This window comes from Lepisma saccharinum, chromosome 23 (genome assembly GCF_977018435.1).
Source record: "Lepisma saccharinum chromosome 23, izLepSacc3.1, whole genome shotgun sequence".
Classification (NCBI taxonomy): Eukaryota; Metazoa; Arthropoda; class Insecta; order Zygentoma; family Lepismatidae; genus Lepisma; species Lepisma saccharinum.
This window is the reverse complement of record NC_139251.1, coordinates 39,077,414-39,099,453: the sequence shown is the minus strand read 5'-3', so window position 1 is coordinate 39,099,453 and position 22,040 is coordinate 39,077,414. Positions and strand designations below refer to the sequence as shown.

The 22,040-nt window shown below is 38.4% G+C and overlaps 1 protein-coding gene across 4 annotated transcripts in view; it reads right to left on the bottom strand.

Annotated features, from left to right (window-relative positions):
• Positions 1–22,040, bottom strand: part of Evi5 (ecotropic viral integration site 5) — a 130,258-nt gene that overhangs the window by 89,538 nt on the left and 18,680 nt on the right. The window contains exon 1 of one of the 4 annotated variants that reach the window (XM_083110113.1): positions 19,591–19,719. The exons of the other annotated variants lie outside the window; for them this stretch is intronic. Within the exon in view, the coding sequence (XP_082966239.1) occupies positions 19,591–19,610 (20 nt within the window). The 5' untranslated portion in view covers positions 19,611–19,719. Of the gene's footprint in view, positions 1–19,590; positions 19,720–22,040 lie in introns of those variants that run through there. 4 annotated transcript variants of the gene reach the window in all.

Genomic DNA, 22,040 nt, shown 5'->3' with positions numbered 1-22,040 from the left:
ACAGCGGTAAGACGATCGCCTCCAGATGATGACGTCTTGACTGAGCGCTGCGGCCTGAACCTCAAGATGGTTTTGGCCGGACACGACGTCTAAAACTAACAGTAAAGCTGTAATGTGAAACCAATCTAGTCTCTTTTTTGTCCTTTAACGAAGAGAATAAAAATTTGTAAACGAAATGTAAGGAGAGAATGATAACTAACCAGTCTCTTGCTTCTATATCGGGTGATTGACTTCAGTACAGTGATATTCCGACGTGACTTTGCTTTCGACGGCAAATGATTTCTAAAAAAAAGTAATTGCATAGTTCTTCTATCCATTGGCGTCGAGGAAAATCCAAACCCATCACTACACGTTCCAGAAGGTATACCTGCCATCATCTGTCGTTCAAAGAACATTACTCCCTGCATGGCCGTATTTAGAGGTGGGGGTTATGGTTCAACCTCCCGAAACTTCTGGCATGTTGGATTAATGGAAGTTTAGAAACCAAAATTTGTAACACATTTTCAAAAAATTATTCGCAGTTTCACAAAAATACAACAGGGAGACAATACTGGAATTATAGAACTAGAATTTTCAAACATTTTGAATTCTGAAATTTGAGCGAAACTGATTTAATTATCAGAATCACAGCCCAACCGCGACCCCTTCATTTTCACTTCTGCTGACCTCCCATTGCTGTTCCTGGCCCAGACTGAAAATTCCCTTGTGATTGTCCCAAAATTCCAATTCCAATTTTTAAATTCCCCCTTTATAACTGTTCAAACCTACGATATCCAGCTTCGTAGCGCGTTACATTCACCCAGCGGTTCGATATAGTACATACATTTAATCTATAAGCGGTCCTATAAAACACACACTTGTATAGTGCATAGTAATAATAATAATAATCATCTATATTCATCCGTTGACCCATTTTTTCATGGGTATGGATTTAGTATACAAGACGTTTGTTAGTTTTATTGTTAATAACGGAAATAAAGTACGGTTAATTAGTATTCCAACAGAATAACCAAAGAAAAGCGGCGTTAGATCAAAATATTGAGGTTACGATAGAGGCACCAGGTTATGTTTTACCATTTAATCCAAAAGAATAACTGGTTTCATAGTTTTCAAAATTTAAAAAATTAAGTTTTATGTTAATGGTCAAACAACAAACTTTATGACTAAAATTTCTCTCTTACTTTTAAAGCTTTCTCTTGAGGTACCTAAAATTTAATAACAAAATATAATAGCTGTGCATTTCAGTACACACTGCATGAAACGGAAAATAAATAAATAACAACAGTTGTGCTGCATATTCACAATTCTGATGGATAGAGTAGAAAAGTCTCCTCAATAATATAAGGACAGCAATACGCTGGTAAAGTAAACGTCACTTCCGGCGCTGTCGCCATAGCAACGGAAGACCTGACTTAACCCTCCCGTTGCCAAGCTTTTCGACACCTTTATTTTACCAAGAGGGGTATTTTGACTACTCCAATACAATTTTGTGATTTAGTGTAATATTTGTTTTTAGATTCTGTTATTTTCAATGAATAGCTTTATTTAGTATTGAAATGCAGTTTTTCAAATTATTAAAAGTATTTAAACTGAACATAAACACCGTATGGTGACACTAGTGCAGCGTTGCCATGTATGCGCGCTCTAATTCAACTCAACAATAGTAAACTGAAATAATAGAGAACAATATATGTTATTTGAGCTAAACAATGGATGTATGGTAAAACTCAACAATAGAAAAATGAAATAATGAAGATGAATGAGACACATATTTCGTAAAACCTTCATTTTTGACAAATAAAAAGATAAGACATTTCATACCAAGCGGGGTAGTCTCACAACCCCGTCAATAATAACTATAAAAACAAAAAAAAATGGGTCAGTCACGAGTGTAAATACAATTTCAATCATTTTAGGACAAAGTCATGAAACCACAAGTATGTAGCTCTTCAGATAAAATTATTATAGGGAATAATCAACCTGGGGTAGACAGAATACCCTGCTTGGTAATGCGAGGGTTTTAATACAACGCGCTCCCTGTACTTTCGCCGTGCAGTTACTATGGAAACAGATCGCGAGGGATACATTTTGTTTTAAGTGACATCGTTTATCAAAGAAAATGGTACTATGTATCTTACACCATTGTAAAGATTAGATTCAGAATAATACGTAGATAAAATACAGGTTGCTCACAGGCGACAAGTTAAAGAAGAAATGGAGAAACAAAAGCAGACATTTTCCAAGAAAGTGACCGACAAACAATTGGCCGAAACTTACGATTTCTTCGGTTTAGCTACCATAGGCTTGCTGGCGAGTAAAGGAACGTAAAGTCACATGGTTCTTTGTCTGCGGTCAGATATGTATTATTGCTTTGTGTGTGATTGCAAATATTAGGCACATTTCCTGCCTTCTACACCACTGGGCATTAAAATAAAGTACAATGCATTTTCTCGCTCAGAAGACTGTCTGGGGCTATATTAATCCATAGTCAATGGATATCCCCAGAAATGTTTGTAGGGGTGGTCAGGCCATTGACTAATTTGAATAGTAGTAGTAGTACTAGTAGTAACAGACAAATAACATACTTCTTTGTCTGTGGTGGTAGTATTAGCAGTGCTTAAAGTGATTTCATTCAACAACCTGAACGCGAACCACAATGAATAGACACGACTACTGCCACTACTACTAATAATAACAACAATAATAAATGCATATGAAGGTAACAACGGTATTAATATTAGCATTAGTACTCCATCCAAAGTAAATATATATACACACGAACTCTGTCACGTCTGTCATTTCAGGAAATTTGGTCCCATTTACATCATGTGTAAATACTCTAAACAGTGATGATTCAACATGTAAATCATATCCATAATGTTTGCTACTAAAAGAAAAGCAAATGCCTGCTGTAAAATTGCATTTCTTGACATTAAGTGTTTTTCCACCCAAACAGCATACAGACGATCTTTAATAAAAGATTTCAAAACCGGGTACAGATGATATGAATACGCTGGTCGATGGGGGTAAAGAAAAGTAAAATAATGCTGCTGTGAAACATTTTTTTTTCCTCAGAGTTTGTGAGTCAGCTGCTAGTTGTTGTATCAAGAATACTTAGACTATTACTAAACTCTACAATCTAAAGCAAGTGTGAAATACCGATAGCTGTACCCATTTCTTTAGATCATATCTCAAGTTTTCTTTTTAACAAGTACAAGTCAACATTAGTCACTGTGCGATACACTCATGCTTTATCATCGATCGATCAAATATTATCAGTAAAATACCTATTACGAGCACCTACAATCTTCCATGGAACTATAACTATCTCAAAACAAGGAAGTGATTGGAATTCAACTGCTGACAAACCACTGATTTAAAAATGCGTGGGTACATTACACCCAAACTATTTGTACGACACACAAAACTGAAGTCCCTCAAAATAAATTTCTTAAAAGATTTATTTATACGTAGAAAAAGTACAATAAAGCTTTAGTTTATTGAAGGGATCTCAGCATAAATGACAAGAGGAAAAGCTAAATTGGAGACGAAATATTAAGAGGCCATTGTCTTGGCTGCAGTTCTAATCGGCAGACTCTTTTGCTTAATGCATTTCTACATATACTCTTGGAAGTTTCCGTAAGAGGGATTCATAACGAATGCGACAGGCTACAAGACACACATGTCGCTTGAGGATTTCACTAATTGAACGTGGGTTTGTGCGGCCTGTCATGCCGATAGTGTGAAACGTTACTTCCGGCTCGTTCCAAAGCGGCATGTGTCGCGTGTCGCTTCGGTATGAAATATCTCTCAATATTGTCCATTGTGTCAATTCGGTCTGTTATTGGCGTATGCGCGGTGAATGTTTTGCTTTGGTATGAAGGGGTCGTGTAGCTTGTTGCCTGCCTCTTGTATATTATGTATGAAATCTTCCTACCGTTGATATTTAATTGTCTGTCTGTTAATTTTTTTAAAAAAAAGGACGCAACCATTTCTTTCGTGAATACATGTGCATTCATATCGCCAACTTTCTACGCTGTGACTAGAATGAGGGGTAAACATAGCGTTGGTAACTGCTTTTACTGAATATTTCATTTTGAATAAAGATAGATAATGATTTTAAATTCCAGTTGTGTTCACCATAAATACATTTTTTTTAGAAGTGATTCATTAAAATTACATTAATTAATCATGTAATAAGAGGTTTATACTCACAAACGGTCATGTTCATTACTTTTGAATGGAAGCGGAAATTACACCGGTATTTCTCCAGGCCAGAAATATTCACATTTAATATACTCTTCACCAGGATAACGATTGTTCAGTAAATTTATTTTCTAACAATGACCTCTGGTTAAGAAACCTATGTAAGCATAAGTGGACATTGAGCACCTTGATCTTTGAGCTTTAGAATCTTACCAGACACAAACTAGACAACTACTATTCAATAACCCCAACCCATCTAGATAACATTTCTGATCATAAACACTCATTATAAATAACTTAAAAGAGCTCCATAGTGCAATGGTTTGATAACAGGAATTAATCTAGATTACTGGAAGATATAATAATAATAAATATTACTCCAGTACTGTAAAAAAACAGAGCATTTCCTATACCCTGAATGACAAATTAGCCACTAAGTAGTAGCTCAAACTGTCATTTTTGCATTCAATAATTATTTGCTGAAAAAGAAACACAAAAAATGTCCGTAGAATATGCAACACCAGAACACTTTTTCTGTCCTTTTCCTAACTCTAAACAGTCCATAATGATGATGAATATTTCACTTAACCACTAGTTGCGAAATATAACTCCCCCTAGAGACACGTTTGGGAATTCTGAATGGTTAAATTTTTGAAAATTAAAATAAACAAGAGGAACAGTGGCCCTTTCAGGGAGGGGCCAACTCTTGCACAGCAGTTTTTATTTGGTTAATGTGTAGTTTTTCTGATTAAGTTTTAATTAATATAATATACAGGTACAACTTATAATGTAAGTTTTTCGAGGACGACTAGACAGCAATATATTCTTCCGTAAGACATATTCCAGTTATTGTTAAGTAGCATTCCATTTGATCTAGTTATCAGTAGGGTCCCGAATTTTATATCGTTACATATTTTTTTCTTTGTTGTAGAGAAGCAAAGATGACAAATGTGATAGAATTACATCAGAGACGATAAACATGAATTCATGTTAAATATTATGAGCTACATTTTTCCGTTCAGAGGACCTTCCCGATGACGCAGTGGTATCGTCGTCGCCTTGTAATCAAGGGTTCCCGGGTTCGATACCCGATGGAAGCACATGGTTCGGATCCCACTTTAAACCATACGTCCAGTCCCGATTAGCCTTGCTGTGCATAACGTGGACTTAAAACAACAATTCAATTCAATTTTGCATAAAATGTGTGCAATTTCTGTAGTTTTCATTGAGTAACGCAGATATATTTCTGGTATAAACATTTAAGATACGATTTTCATTTTCTAAAAAAAAAACCTTATCGAACATTATAGTATTAGTATTTAGCAGACGCATGTATAAATAAACCGTGCCGCGGTTGACGTTGTAGGTTAAGGTCAAAACAATAACAAGCAAACGCGTCGAGTGACCTTAGAGAACCAAATGACCTCAGCTTAAGACCGCGACGTAACGGTCCGTTGCGTGTTGCTGATGGTAAGAACTCGCTACGGGCCGCAATCAATGGATACTTAAAGATTCCGTAGTCTCAACCCAATCAACAGATATTTGAACCCCGTATAAGCAAACATCGAATTTCCTACACATTCACTTTTCGAATTGAAGTACTGCATCGCATTTCATGGTTATTTCTACCTAATTCACGCTCTAGCCTTCTTAAACCCGAAGGTTTATGGCTGCAGCAACACAAGCCTTCCATCTGTCCTGGGCAAAATAAATCCAATCTTTCCCATCCTTACCCACTTCCTTTAGGTCCACCTCAACGTTATCCCTCCATCTTCGTCTTGGCTTTCCTACAGGTCTCTTACCATCAGGCTTCCCAACGAGAATCCTGTACACTCTTCTATCCTCTCCAATTCGTGCCACGTGGCCTGCCCACCTAAGTCTTCTTAATTTAATTATCCTAACAATGTCTGGACAGGAATACAATTTATGTAGCTCTAAATTATGTAACCTTCTCCAATCACCTGTCTCCTCATCCCCTTTAGATCCAAATATTTATCTAAGGGTTTTTATTTTCAAATACTCTTAATTTATGTTCCTTTTTTAATTTAAGGGGCCAAGCTTCACATGGTTATTTCTCGTCACTTTTCTATTTTCTGCAATAATCGCGACTATGAGGATGACCAATTCTAACACTATGAATTGGTTGATTGATTGATTTGGTGTTTTAAGTCCATTTTATGCACAGTAAGGCTAATCGAGACTGGACCTACAGTTTAAAGTGGGATCCGAACCACTATGTGCCTCCACTGGGTATCGAACCCTTGATTACAAGGCGACGACACTACCACTGCGCCATCGGGGAGGCCTCTAACACTATGAAGATTTTATGCAAGCCAACATTGGTTCTGCTTTTACCGTAGACACATAACTCAGAATCAAGGTTTTAGTGAATCAACTGATGCATTTAAACGTGTAATTTTGGTTTCTTTGGAATGATCGTGTATGAGCTGTTAAACCGATAGATTTTTAGTGCATCGCACGGAACAGCAGCTGCCTTGTAATCAAGGAGTCCCGGGTTCGATAGCCGGTGGAAGCACATTGCACAAAAGTTCGGATCCCACTTAAAACTGTAGCCTACCTGTGCATAAAGTGGACTTAAAACAGCAGCTGATAAAGGTACCACTTGATACCACTGTGCATTTTGATGCTCGAAAAGTGAATCATTAGAAGCTTATACATTCTAATATATTACTGGAGTAACAAATTATATGTATTTGTGTCAAAACATTCTGGGCTCTGTATGTAGGCGTTAAAACCGTATATTAAGTAATATAAGAGGAGTGAATCAGCTATTTGCTCAGTACCCGTTACATAATATGAGGGCACGCCCTAATCACATCACAGATCAAGGAATGATATCTGGCAGACTAATATGGCGGCTCCTATGACACTATTAAACTAAAAAAGCAGGAGAGTGTGAGCTGCTTAGATCAACAAGTCTCCACTACAGTACTATATCCGAGACAAAAGCAGAGGATGTGCGCATAATAAACAGAGTTCGGATGAGCCCTGGCAGTGTTGCTTGTTACCATCTCGTTAGCATGAAATTTACAGGGTGAACAGCGAGAACAAATGTTGGCATTGGGTGTGTTCGAAAAAAATCAACTCCAAAAGGATGAAAGAAACTTACTTTCACGTCCACACTTCATTTTTCGATTTAGAACTCATATTTTTAGTTCTGGCTGCGTCCAAACACACACTCACACACACCAAATAAGGCGGGTCTTGGCGGTGGCCGGCGCGTTAATTGCTCAAGCGTGAGTTCAATCGCCTGGCATGAGTGCTCATTGTATTTCACCTAATCACCATTCGTCGACCTCCAAGGCGGAGTGGTTAGCACAGTGTCCCTTGCCCTTCATCAATTTCATCACATCATCACTCATCTTTCTCGATTAACCAAAAGTAGCAGAAAAGCGAAAAAAATAAACCAGATCAATCAATCAACCAACCAACCAAAAGAGGTTAAAATTCACGATAAGTAACTATTATCTGTCCGCTGTAAGAAGAAAAGTCAATGAAAACAAAAATACTTTGCTTGTGAGAAATTTTATTGGTTCTTCCAGTGGCAGCTGTGCAGGAATCTTGAGCATAGAAATAATGTGCACGTGGTAAAACCATATCACTCAACGTAGATGCTATATTAAAAAGTTACTTATGAGCTGTATAGCTTCAAACAATATATTCAAGGACAATACTACACCGGAATTAACACATGGAAAAGGAACAATTTCACATTAGTCACGTGGTTTTGTTTACATTAACTTAGTTCTCACGGTGGATGGAGAATACAAACAAATAAATATAAAATTGTCTATCTTGTAAAAATATCAGAACTGCCAATTGTTTTTTTCTTTCTTTTCATTAGAACAACTCAGGTCTTTATAGACGCTGTGGAGTTTTGAATATTCTTTAGTTGGCTAATTAACGTCACGTTGTTTCATTAATATAAAGTCGTGACTTAACGGAGCAGGAGATAAAGCGGCAAATACCAATTATAAGAAAAGAGCCCATATTGCCCTGTTCTGAATACCACATGCTAAATCCCAAACCACGCATCTCAGCTAAAAGCTTATTGAAATGGCACTTTAGTCCGAGAAAAAGGATTATTACAATGGGAACATATCGTTGGAATATTCTTACGAAGTCCTTGCGCAAGTAAAAAGATTGCCCATTGAATACACCCGGCACAGGACTCCGAAACCATTATGATTATTCCCGGGCTTTACTCTCGCTGTAGCACAGCACATTCACAAAATGATTAACGTACTGCAATGTACACCGACACAGATTCTTCCTACGTTAAACATAATAAAGTGGTAGGTGACCTTATACAATATAGGCTTGGAGATCTGTATAAGCGTTTAATCTCAGCTATGTAGAAAGTGTATCATGGTGCTAGGATAATATCAAAAGATTGATCTATCTTCCGCTATTCATTAAATGTTATTATTTTCCTTTCACCTCTGTCGCATCTTCGTTCTTTCGTCACACAATGTGGGACTACTGGAACTTCCATAAATTTGGAAATTTAGATAATTATGCGCTCCTCCGTTCCCACGAGAGTAGTTTCTTCGCCACTACCCACAAGTATTTGCTACTTGATGTGGATAAACTCAACGACAAGCTCTTTCTCGTATTCGAATATTCAATTTCTCATTGCTACATGTTGGCAAACGATAAAAAAATATACACTCTAAGTTTACAGCTCTAAAAACTGAGAGGGCATAGTAGGGGTGGTACATCACTACTCCTTCCAGAAAGGAACCGTCATCTGCTGTCGCGCCAATAAGACCACTTGCTTGGGTTCTCTAATGCCGAAACACAATACCCGCTCAAATGCAGCTATTCTACTCACGACAATGCTTGGGTCACCTGGCGTATTGAAAATGGAAGGGTATATATATATTACCCTTTCACAAGGCCGATGACCTTTTTGACCGCGGAGGGTCTTTAGGGCCCTTAAAGGGAGATTATGTCCGCAAAGACAGCAGATAGTAACAGTATTTGCCAATGAATCCTTAAACCGAAAATTACGCTGTTCATGAATAGACAAGAGGCGACGCGTTGGCTGGTGGGACCTATGTGAAAGAATGCTGAAAACGTCTCACGCGTCGCCTTAATGCACCTTCCTGACCTGCGCTGTCTCTTGTCTGAGCTTGCAATATTGGGTAATGTCAATAAATTGAAAGACAATATACACGCATTTTTAATAACACCAGAAGACATCATAATGTAATTGCAACTACAGCCTTGAAATCCAACACTTGGATGGACAAATTGGTATGGTAACACTTTACTATACCAGAGACGGATTTCTTGAAATTTACAGGAGAAAGTACTTACGAAAATCATTTTCTGTAGCGTTGTTGATGTTCGGGAATGTAGTTTTGATCCATTTTAATGCGAATGCATGTGGTTTTGTACGAAAATCTATTTCCGACGCGCTATTGCTGCTGCCGCCATTTGCTTTCTGCACGAGAGCACAATACGCTCTCGTATTGCCCGTATATGCTAAATTGAACGAAAGGAGTGCTAATGGAACCTAACCTAACAGGCCTAACCTAACCTAGTAGGCATACCTCGTCCCCGTGATGGTTCGTGGGGCTATCGTGAATTTTTGGGCTAACGTCAATGGTTTTTGGGGCTACCCGTGGATGGTTTGTGGGAAATAAGGAACAACAGTAAGTACTCGTTAATGTAAGAAATAGACATTATTTTCGTTAGAAATTCATTATTTCACCTAAATAAATGTTCCGCAATGCAGAATAGTACGTTAGCAAAGTAAAAAATTGCGAAATAAATCATTGATAGGTGTCTCTGGTATAGTAAAGTAGTACCATTGGTATCGTACGGGTGAATGAAATTCGACAATAATGTAGGCTCTTTTAAGGACAATTATGTTTTAACTTTTATATATCTTTTTTTCTAAATTTCTGAATTATATATTGAATGTATATTATTACAACCCTCTTTTATGTATTATATCCTTACTCTGTAAAATAGTTTTATGTATATGCGTATGTTAAACACACGGTGTTGTATAAAGGTTAATCTGTTAACAACACTTAAATACAATTCAATTCAATTCAATACTCTCATTGCTAATGTGCTAATGCTGGAAAATGAACAGAATAAATACACAGTCCAAACTTTCCACCACTAAAAACCGAGGAGCAGTAGGGTTCAATATCGTTCTCTGTCTTGTCTCCAGTTTAACAATGCAGTGGATCCGAGGATCGTATATTTTCACGTGCTGCTGCAGTTTAGCAACACTATTTACCTTGGCTCCTAGTGAACTTTCCTAGAACAGTCCAAAAACTATGTTCGTTCAGCAGTTATATTAAATTTATACATTGCTGACTTATTAGAGCTCATATTTTCGTGGAGTACCGCGTGACCATTGACGGATACGTAGTATTTCTACATATATAAGTACGTGTTTCTAAAATCTGTTATAAATATATGGAGTGGGTGTGTCCAGACCACCAAAAACCTATTTTTGAAATTTGTTGGAAAGAAAATTAATTTAAAAAGTATGATTCAAAGATAAGAATTTTGTATGGTTTCATCACATCCAAATGTAATGCACTAAATTTAGAATTTTCTCCCTCCTGCAATACGTTCAGTGATTGTGAAGTAAACCAGAATACTTCAGAAAGGACATTATCGCTATAAAACCAGATCAATTTTGACAATGAGTAAACATGACAATATTCTATGGATCACAATGGGTCTTGTATCGAAGTACAGTGGAACCTTGATAATTCGAACTTGAGGGGAAAAAGAAAAAAAATCGAGGTATGAAGGATTTCGACTTACCAAGGTTCGAGTTATTGAGGGTCAAAATCGCCAACTTCGAGTTATAGAGGTCTAAAGTTTTACTGACCCTTCTGAACGTCGGCACTACGTATGCCTATAACGTATGTAGCATCATTTTAAGTTAATACGTATACTATACAGTACAGCGTACGTAGAAATACATTTTATTGAACAAAACTTTAGATGCACTACGTACATACGTACACCATTGATTTGGTACAGTACTGTATGTATGTATGTATGTATGTATGTATGTACATACATACATACATGTACAGTACGTACGTACACTAAGCACATTAACAATGATGGTTACATACACGGCAGGGTGGGGGAGTTCAAGTTCCAACACAATTGTTGATCACCTGACATTGCACGTACGTATGCACCCTACACTTCGGCATATTGAGGTCCGTGCGACTAAACCTTCCGGGTGATTAGAATTTAACTTCGACTCATAGAGGTTTTTCATTTTCTACCTTCGAGTCATTGAGCTTGAACGACATCCCATAAACTGTACAAAAAATCGTCTTATCAAGGTTTCATTCGAGTTGTTGAGGTAAAATTAGTATTGAGAGTTATGGACAATTCAAGGAGATTACAAAAAAATCGACTTATCAAGGAATTCGAGATGTTGGGGTTCGAGTTATCAATGTTCCACTGTATACTGTCTCGTTTCAACAAGCTTGTCATGTCTCGATTTTTGAGGAACCGTCTCGGTTTCCTCTCAATTTTTTCTATCTTGTGATTTCTGTCCGAGAAGGCTCAAGCTCACTCTGCCCCCACATGTAGTTTTTCTTTCATGGAATGTGCCAGCATCTATCCTTGGAGGGTTTGGAAATAACCAAAGGTGATCTTTATCTGAAAATAACACCAGCGACGCCTACAAGCTTTCTACCTGGAATACGAGAAAGTTGAGGAAATAGCACGCCTTGAAAGAAATCTGCAGGGTGCCATCACGTCCCTAGCTGTGTACAGGTGCCTCGGTGTCGCACTAGTACACTTTTGTTTCCTGTAATGCAAATAGTCGCTCATAAAATGGGAGTGTATCTTGCAAAGATTGCATTCTCATAAATAGTACATTTTAGTAGATGGTTCTTACTAGAAATGGGCCGAAAAAGCACGGATATAAATGCCGATAACCAATATTCCATAGGCTCGATATAAAATTGTGAATGCTCCGTGACGAATAAGAATGACTCATTAATCGTATGTACTCAGGTGAATCCAATAGTTTTGGCCTTAGAAACAAACTACGCATCTGTACACTTACTTTACAAAATTGAGGTATGACTTTTACCTCTATATTTGTAAAAATAATAACAAAACGGCAGAATTTTGTACTAAACTACAGGCTACTTATATATATATATATATATATATATATATATATATATATGATCTGGAAATTGGTAACGATAAACCGAAATGTGTGCATCGGCCAATACTGCTACCTAATTTTTAGTAATAACTGAAATCTTAAAATTTTCCACTTTCTTCTTAATTGGATTGACATAAATTTAATACAAAAGTTAACTTTAAGTTGCTAAAATACCTACGGAATATTTATTTTTCACCGCAGTTTCATATTAACTTGTACGTGCCTACAAGTCATTTATTATTAAAAATGACAGTGATTGATAATGTTTTTACTTTGGACTGTGTATCTAAACTAGACACGCTGTTTACTTCTATTTATAGAAAACCGTAATACCGGTACTGGGGAAAGGCTATGTAAATAATATCAATGTCCTCTATTCAGAGAGAGAGAGTACGTTCACTGAAACGCATAAATGTTACCAATACAGCTTGTACCATCATTTTCTTCATAAATGGTATTGTAGCATACTCCCTTCTTCAGAATGTTTCACATAATTCTTTACTGCATAAATACTTTACCAATGGATAGTTTATCATCCATACTGATTCTTTATTACTTTCCTTCTTTCACACAGATCAGTAAATAGGGAGAAAGAGAACAATTCCTTGGGGCAGGGTATTATATTACTTAACAATATTTATGGCAAGGGTGGAAGCTAATTTGGGATGTGATTTTTAAAAAAGAATATTGTCTTACCTTCCGTAAGTCAATTAGGTTTAATAATATCATCTACAGGTTGTAGGGGTCTATCCTTTTTTAAATTTATTAAATTATTCAACATTTAAATCATTATTTTTGTGTGCGGTGGAGGCTAGTATTCATACTCTTGGGGATATTCAAGATATTCGATATATTGGGGGTTAATAAAATGCCTTTAACTATTTCTAGTATGTGCACTTCAAGTCTTGGTTTACGCGGGATACTTTGTTTTAGTTGGGTTTTACTGTAAGGACTTAATTTTGGCGACAGATCTTCTGTCAAGATTCTCAAAAGCCAACGTTGAGAACTGAATTTTTGTAGGCAAGCGAGGCTCTGGCGTCTGGATCAAGAGGTAGTATGATATCCTGTGGAGTTTGTTTCGAGTCCTGTCAGACGTGTGTGGCTGTGTATGTCTGTTTTGTCCATCTCATCTAATCACCAATGACACCCATCGTCCCGATTTGACAGTATTGAAGGAAAGCGGCGTAAAAATAAAAATCAATTCCTTAGCCGTTTTTCTGCTACAGTGCACATCTTTCCACATACCTACCCCGGCGGATCCACCCACTTCAAACTGTCCAACGCAGACCACCAGGGTACCACTTGATTCAGGACTACTCAAACATAACGCAGAAGGACAGTTTTAGGTATACACCTAAATTTAGACTACGCGAAATCGTTCATGATGGGATATCCCTCTTGCTTCTTGAGTAATACCATTCACACACACTCACTCTCTCTGCGCCCAGCGGGTGGTAGATAACCAGCTTCTCAAAATTATTTTTAGTGAGGGTTTCCGTCCACTGCCATTACTCACGGCCATTGCAAGCGTTCCAATTCTGTCCATCCACACGTGCATCTGCAGTAGCAGCAAAGGCATGCACGAGGGGAGGACTAGTGTGGCTACAGCCCCCATCCAAATAATAAAAGAGTGACAATATTAACTGTAATAAAAATATTTTAGGTGGACATTATATCTGTTCTTCGCGATGGAGTGGTAAGAGAGCCATGGAATGAAAATATTGAGAACGTGAGACGATTCTGCCATGGTCTGTGTGGCAGGTACCATCCCAGCATTCGTTGAGAGTAACTGAGGAAATTCGCCAGTAGAGAACGGATATTTATGTAGCTATTAACTTATGAGTATGTATAAATATGGTGAAATAATGCAGCTGAATATGCAACATCGCAATTAGGTAGTTTTAAAAGTGTAAATTTATGTTCAAACTAAATGTAGGGCTATTCGACAACACTGAATGATTTATTTGGTTTATTTGACTTCCCATTTCTGCCACTTTTGGCTAATTGCGAAGATGAGGATGAGTGATGAAGAGACATTCACAAAGAACACACACGCCCTCACCGAGATTCGGACCCAGGACATCTGGCGTCGTAGCGCGCTATGGACAACACTGTATGAATACAAGTTGGTGTTGGTGTTTAAGCCCCCTTTATGCACAGTAAGGCTAATCGAGACTGGACCTACATTTTAAAGTGGGATCCGAACCATTATGTGCCTCCACCGGGTATCGAACCCGGGATCCCTTCATTGTATGAATACAAGGAAGTGTCGATTAATATCTTGTATATTTGACCAACATCCACACATCTTTTAACAAAAAACTACATTTCTCGCAATTTTATGCAGTATTTGTGGCAAAGCGGATACCTAACCTCTGAGGGTATCTGGTTCGAATCATGACTAAGCAATGGATTTTCTCAAACAAGCCGACAAGTTTTATATTTGTTCCACAACTTCTCGCATCCCACCGCCTTTTACGTCATACATGCATTTTTTTACGTGTACATGCATTAAACAACTCTCATAAGAATATCGGATACATGACAGAAACAGTAACCTCTATAATTAAAAAAAATGAATTTTCTTTTTTAAATCAAGGCATAGCGCTTTTTTTGCGCACCCAATCACCACATGGTTATGACACTGTTATTGATGAGTTTCGGATTGATTCGTGAAATTGTAAACAAGCAATTTGTTCCTTAATAAAGCCGCCCGTGTACAGGAACAAATGAACCTCGAACAATACGTTAGTTCCACGCGTGAAGGAAGTGACATCAGAGCACGTCATTTTTCACAATTATATTCAAGGTTCAACGTTACAGAATTATTATTTGTAGACCGACTTTCGATAAAGAAAATTTAAAAAAAAACTACCTAAACATCTGTGGAAATAAAATATTTTATGATCAGGCATTTTCTCTTCTAGTGAGTAGCATTAGATTTCTAATGTGGAGAAAATACGTCACGTTTCTTTCGAGTTTTTTTTTTATCTTCTGAAAAAAAAAGTAACTTTGTTACCGCTAATCAATTTATTTATTTTTCTTGCCGTGCGCTCTGCCATATTTCGGTACAATATGAAATCATTGTACGAATGCAATTTCAGACCTTTCAAAATTTCCAAGAATGTTGTTCAGCGCTTTGTCGATTTTGTTGAGTCTGGAACATTAACTGAATCATGTACGTTATGCGTGTGACAGCTTACCTATACTCCGTCCCAGGCCATGAGTCAGTGGAGCAACGCAGAACGGTAGAGAAGGGGAGTAACCGAGTGCGCGTAGCAAAACATTACGCACTGCTGCAAACGGCTAGTAGCTGCGGTCGCGTTGCTCCTCCGCCATGCGCTCACGCGTTCATTGGTCGAGCACTCTCGAGTCACTATACTTGAAGTCCTGATTCGAACATATTTGATAGGTTGTTATTGTGTTGTACTATTTTTTGTTTTATAAAATGTGGAGACCTTGGAAGTGTAACGTCGTCGCACTTCGTGTTGGATGTCTAAACACTCCAGGTAAATGTGAAACAGCGCTTCTCAGGGAAAAAAAGGTGCTGGCTCGAAACCAGATACGCGCTATGTCAAAGATACCGAACTGGGATTCGAATCAGGACTTTAAGTATACTTGAGCTGATGACTTGCTTTCGATGGCTTGCTCCACAGACTCCTGAGGCAGAGTATAGAATTAAATAATTAACACCCTAAGTCTTGTGTGACCCATGGAGGAGCATGGATGTCTTGATATGCCTTTCAGGTTTCGAAACATGTGTAGGCCTATTAAACTACTATGCATTGCTCATATAACAACTGAAGACGTAACAGAATCTCCAACTTATTTCGATGCAGTATCTGGTTTCTAGCCAGCGTATCCACATTGTATATTAAAAAAGCTCCACATAGACTTGACAAGTACTGTCAGTTCCTAAAACGGACGCTATTGGTGGGAATGGTTTGAGGGGAGGATTTTCTGGTGTCCACGTGGACTTGACACATGGTTTTCAGAAGGCAACTGATCTTTTGGAACTTTCATGGAAGTACAGTGGCGTTCGAATCAGTACTCGAACTTTACCTTTCTCTTGTGGTCTTCTGTAACGCCTAGTACTTGCGTGCAACCTTCCGTTGCATCGAAATCAACCCTTTACGCCTCCGTGCCAGGCTGCTGTGTAGAAAAAAACCCATTTGTCTTGTGCCTTCTTACACCCACAACAGGCCCGACAATGAGTTTCAGGGACACGCAAATCCATTCTTGTGTGCTCTGTAGGGTCCACCCATTTCACTTGCATGCCACGTTGCATTCGAGCATACAGCGACGCCCTAGTCATTGTGGGTGCAATGGTTAGCCTTCAACCTGTCGTTCCTTGGTTGTTTCCGCATGAATATTCCAGCCGGTATGTGTTCGGACGATCAGTGTGAGGCACAGTCATTCCTGTAGATGGGCGCTAACACGGAGGGTCAAGGCGGTAACCTGGCCCCCTCTGGAATATGGAAAAATCCATCTTTCTCATTTCTGTTATTTTCCCTCTTTCTCTCTCTCTCTCTTTCATTCTGTAGATTCTATCTTCCTCCCTACGCTTTGAAATCGTTTTTTTTTCTTGCTTACTCTCTCCATCTGTTGGACTATTTCGACTTCCTACTTTTTCATTTTTTACCACAATACAAGAAATTTGGGAGAAAGTAAAATAAAATTAAGCACAACAGCTGAGTAAGTACAAATCTCGTATTAGGAAATGAAGACAGATAAAAACGACAAGAATGTTTTGATGAAGAATGTAAGAAGGTCACAGAAGCTAAAAACAGGAAATACCTAGGATACCAAGATAGAACAACTAGGAATAGACAATAACCAATGTAATGAAACTAGAACAGCAGGCAAAACTTGCAAAAATAAAAAAAGAAAAAATATAAAAGATAACTTAAGATAGATCGAAAAATGATTTAGAACATGTAACAGAGGTTTAAAAACATTAACGTTTTTTTTTCTCAAAGAAAGATATAAAGCAATAACAGACACAAATCCTACGAAATCTTAATTGGATTATAAAATAAATTGAATGCACTTTAACATTTGAATAATACAAAATAGTTAAAATAATCATTACATTACCGTCGGTACGAAAAGTGGAGAATAGAAAGTGAAAAACAAGCGATTATGAAAGTGTGGAAGAATTACTTCAAGCAGATGCTAAAGAGAAAGCGAAACAAACAGAAGAGAGGAACAGGACACAATGAAGTGCAAATAGAACCAAGAGAATATAAAAAACACAACATATATGAATATATATATGCCACATAACTTATCCCCGGATCTCACAATTCCATTTATTGCGACATTTTTGCTTTCTTCTCGAACCGTTACATTCCCTACACTGTTGAGCAACGAACAAAACATAGATAATGCGATTACTTGGACGAGCATACAACAAGCTGTTGCAATTTTTACGTCGGTAATAATTGGATGAACACCGTATTCAGCATGCAACAGACCATCATCGTGGTTCTCCCTTTAAAAAAGCCAATTTCGTGGAAATCCAACTCGGGTGACATAAATTCTATTTACAGCACGCTCTCGCACAACTCGGGACGTCCGGTGCCTCCCTAACAACACACACGAAAATGGAGTTTCCCACTCAAAAGCCCAGCGCACGAAACGCTAATGGCCAGCGCTGCCGCATAAAGCAAATATTAGCTATGATTCCGAAGGTGAATCGGATGTACAGCAAGCGACATGTCCATTGCGTGGTTCGAGGCGGTTTTGACACATGGTTACGTCGCCATATTGCTCCTAATGCCCAACAGAATGGACACGGTTTATAGTAGTGGAATCAGACCATAAATATCACGCTAACAACTCAACGTAGTGAGAAGGTACTATATTATTTGACACATTAAGTTTAGATAGCTATACAGCACGCTCCTCTCCCCTGAGCAGATTTCAGTGGGAAAATTGTAGGAGCCCTGCTGACAGCCTCAGCATTATATTACAATGTCAGCCATCAATCTCATCATTAGTATTAGCCTCCCCAATGGCGTACTGGCCTTGTAATCAAGGAGGTCCCAGGTTCGATACTCAATGGAGGCATATTGTAGTGGTTCGGATCCCACATTAAACTGTAGATCCATTCCCGATTAGCCTATCTGTCCATAAAGTAGACTTCAAACAAAAATTCAAAATTCATCACTAGATTTTGGATTTTCACTATGTATTTTTCTGCATAAAGAAATTAGTGTTACGGAAAGAATAAATTAAGGCGCTTCGTTAGGACATATGGACACCACTTTTAAACTTAATAGAGCTTTCTGTCTTAATCAGCGTATTTTTGGCCATTTTCAAGGTACAAATATTTTTATTTTACACTTACCTACCTCCAAAGAGCATTAAATTTGCTCCTCTTGTATCTGTCGAAGCAAAAAGGAGTTTCTCTACATACCAAAAAAGACGAATTATCATTGCTATACTCCGTATGCATAATTAGTGGCCATCGACGAAACTGCGCATGCTCTGATTAGACAAAAGCCAGTGGGAAAATAGGAGTGGAACGGATCCGTGAAAACCATCTCCTTCTGAAACACTGAAGTTTCACACACAAACGTCGCCGGCAAAATACGTAACATTGTACAAGTTTCAGCGAAAAATCCAGGCTCGACTAGGACTCGAACCCAGACTCAGGCACACCAAGCCAGTGCCATAACAAATGATCTACCGAGCCAACTCTGGTTTCGCTGTCGCTATCTCACAATTGTGGAATTGTACCTATCACAACTACTACCACAATCGGATATGTTGACTTTGAAACACTGTGGTGAGGATCCAATGTACGATGGACAGATGGTTTACTACAGATCCGGAGCGCTTAAGAACTACACCATGCAGCCTCAAGACAGGGTATCGAACCCGGTACCCCTTGATTACAAGGCGACGATGCTACCACTGCGCCATCGGGGAGGCCCTTGACCATTTTGGAGGTGATTTGAACAGCACCACGCTCCGGTCGTCTTTACTCCCCAGGGTTGCCTCCAGGTACTCATTTACTTGAGGCTGGGTGAACCCCTGAGCCGCCTTATGTGGGGACCTTAGACCACCATCTTAGCTACACACAAACGACAAAAATGCAATTATAAACAAAATCTAGGCCCTACACAATATGACATAGACTCAAGTTATGCTACAATTCACAATAAAAAGGCACAAACCATGTTCCTCCAATGCTCATTCGCAGGACACCACAACTTCCTAAAGTGCATCTCCCTTCCGAACCACAATTTCACTCAACTCGGTTGCTGCACACTACACAAACACAACACACACTTGCCAAAGCATGGCTCAGGGGAATTCGCGTGATGCACGAGTCCTTTCCATTTCCAACGGTTTGTGAACAAGTGACCTCGCCTAACGGTGACTTTAAGAAGTCATGAAAAAAAAATGTACTTCTTCCCTCCAGGCGCAAAACAATGTAGGTCAGGCACCGAGCATCGTGAATCAATGCATCGGCTACACGAATCTAATATCAGCCATTTTGAATTATTCTTAGTTGAAAATATAAAAACAAGACATCGTTATAATAATAACAACAACACGTTACGCAACAGATTTGCCCAAAGTGAAGCGTGACTTGGAACATTGTGAAATGTTTACACGCCTCGCCTGCCCAACGTCACAAATATTTGCCCGTCGCCTTTTCTTCTGTCATTCGTTTTCCTGTATATTTTTTATGTCACTTTTCAGTAATTTTGGTTAATCGTGACCACAGGCGGCGTAACTTGGCAAGGGCAAGGGGGGCACTTGCCTCCCCCCAAAATTCATTTTATTAAAATTTACAAGTTAGAAGACCTGAGGAGCAAAGTAATAAAGAGTAATATTTGTGACTTCGCAAACGTCACAGTTATTTAGCAAATAATCCTGGCCTCTATTTTGATAAGACGGAAAACTTGTTGAGTGTCTTCTCCCCAAAGTAAGCTCCAAGTCTGCTTTGCCTCCTCAAAATTAGGCTCTAAGTTGCGTCCAGGACGAATAAAGATTAGAACAAATATATATAGCGATACGAACAAAGAAACACGGCCCTGTCCAGATCTGAACTTGAACCAGGAACCTTACATACTCGACCATCGAAGTTGTTAGCTTTAGTATCGTTAACACATCGTCTGAACAACAAGCTTCTGCCGATCTCCAGGCGGAGTGGTCAGCACAGCGCACTCCGACGGCAGGAGTACCGGGTTCGAATCTGGCCCTTTCATCATTTCATCACTAATTCTCATCTTCGCGATTAGCCACAGGTGCAAGAAAAGCGAGGAAAAATAAGCCAATCAATTAATCGTTCGAGACTTACGTAAATTAAAAGCCTTAAGGCATATGACAATTTTCACCTAAAAGTCAAAATGGCTTTAATAAGCTAATTATTCAACGATGTCTTGGAAAGAGAGTGGAGCGATAGTTTGAAATATATTAATTTGTTAATCCATTATTAAATTTACAAAATATTGTGTTTCTGGTTGTTCTAAAACGGTAGGTATTTCTTGCATCTATTATTTCGATTTCATTTCATCTGTTTTTTACTTCGCTTTCTGCCACTTTCAACTAATCACGAAGATGAGGATGAAACTTCAATGTCATTAAATAAGCAATTTTAAGTTGTTTCTTTCAACACTGCGATTTAAATAAAAAATATCATCCAAAATTATTTTTAAGAATAAAAATCGTGATTTTTATCCACTCTACAGCCAGGTGTTGGTTATAGTTTTATTGTGTGGAAATGTAAGCGTACGAACTTTTTTTAAAATACTGTGATTTTTATGGTGAAAAATAAGTGTTTGAAAAACAATGTGTTCTTGGTTTTATCGATTAATCGTATTAGGTGCTGCAGTCGAAGAGTAATTCGAAATATTTTAACTTCTAGTCCAAGGCTTCAAAACTGAATTGCGAGAACATTCACGTTCGCTTCAAGTGCAGTCTTGCTCCTTTCGGACATGGCCTAAGTTCCAAGAAGGGTCATCTGGCCCGTTAGACTTTTAGCGACATCTATATAATATGCATTATACGACTTCAGAGCATTACCTTTAGTGTCCAACTGTCCAACAGGTAAGAAAAAATCAAGCAATCGTGATTTGACGTGTTTCACTCAGTTACACAGATGCGATCGAAAGCAATTTAGGCATTTCCCCAACCGCTGGCCAATAGTAGGTCATGGTCGAACGAATCAATTATTGTGAATAATGGAACAACACAAGCATGAATATCATCTTTACGTCTATGACTCGCACAAGATGGCCTCCTGCACCCCAGTGCATTGCAATCATGTCTATATATATATTTTTAGAATTTCCAAATCCATGACTGGCACTCGCACAATATTAAGGATGCTACATAGATGGTATCCCACAAAAATTGCTCATCGAATGGCATTACGTTAAGCTGTCGAACAAAATAAAGAAAGAAAAATGAGGGAACCCCTGAAGACTCTCAACATCCACCCGCATACATTCAGGGGTATCCACTTAGTACCCTGGTGCCTTTAGAATAAAGTAGCGCGTCAAGTGTGCGGAATTTAGGTTCCCCCCCGTTTATCCTTCCCTCCTCATTTATTGTTCGTTTTAATTACACAGGTATGAAGCGTTAAAGTCTGGTTAACATCTCGTGGATATGGTGG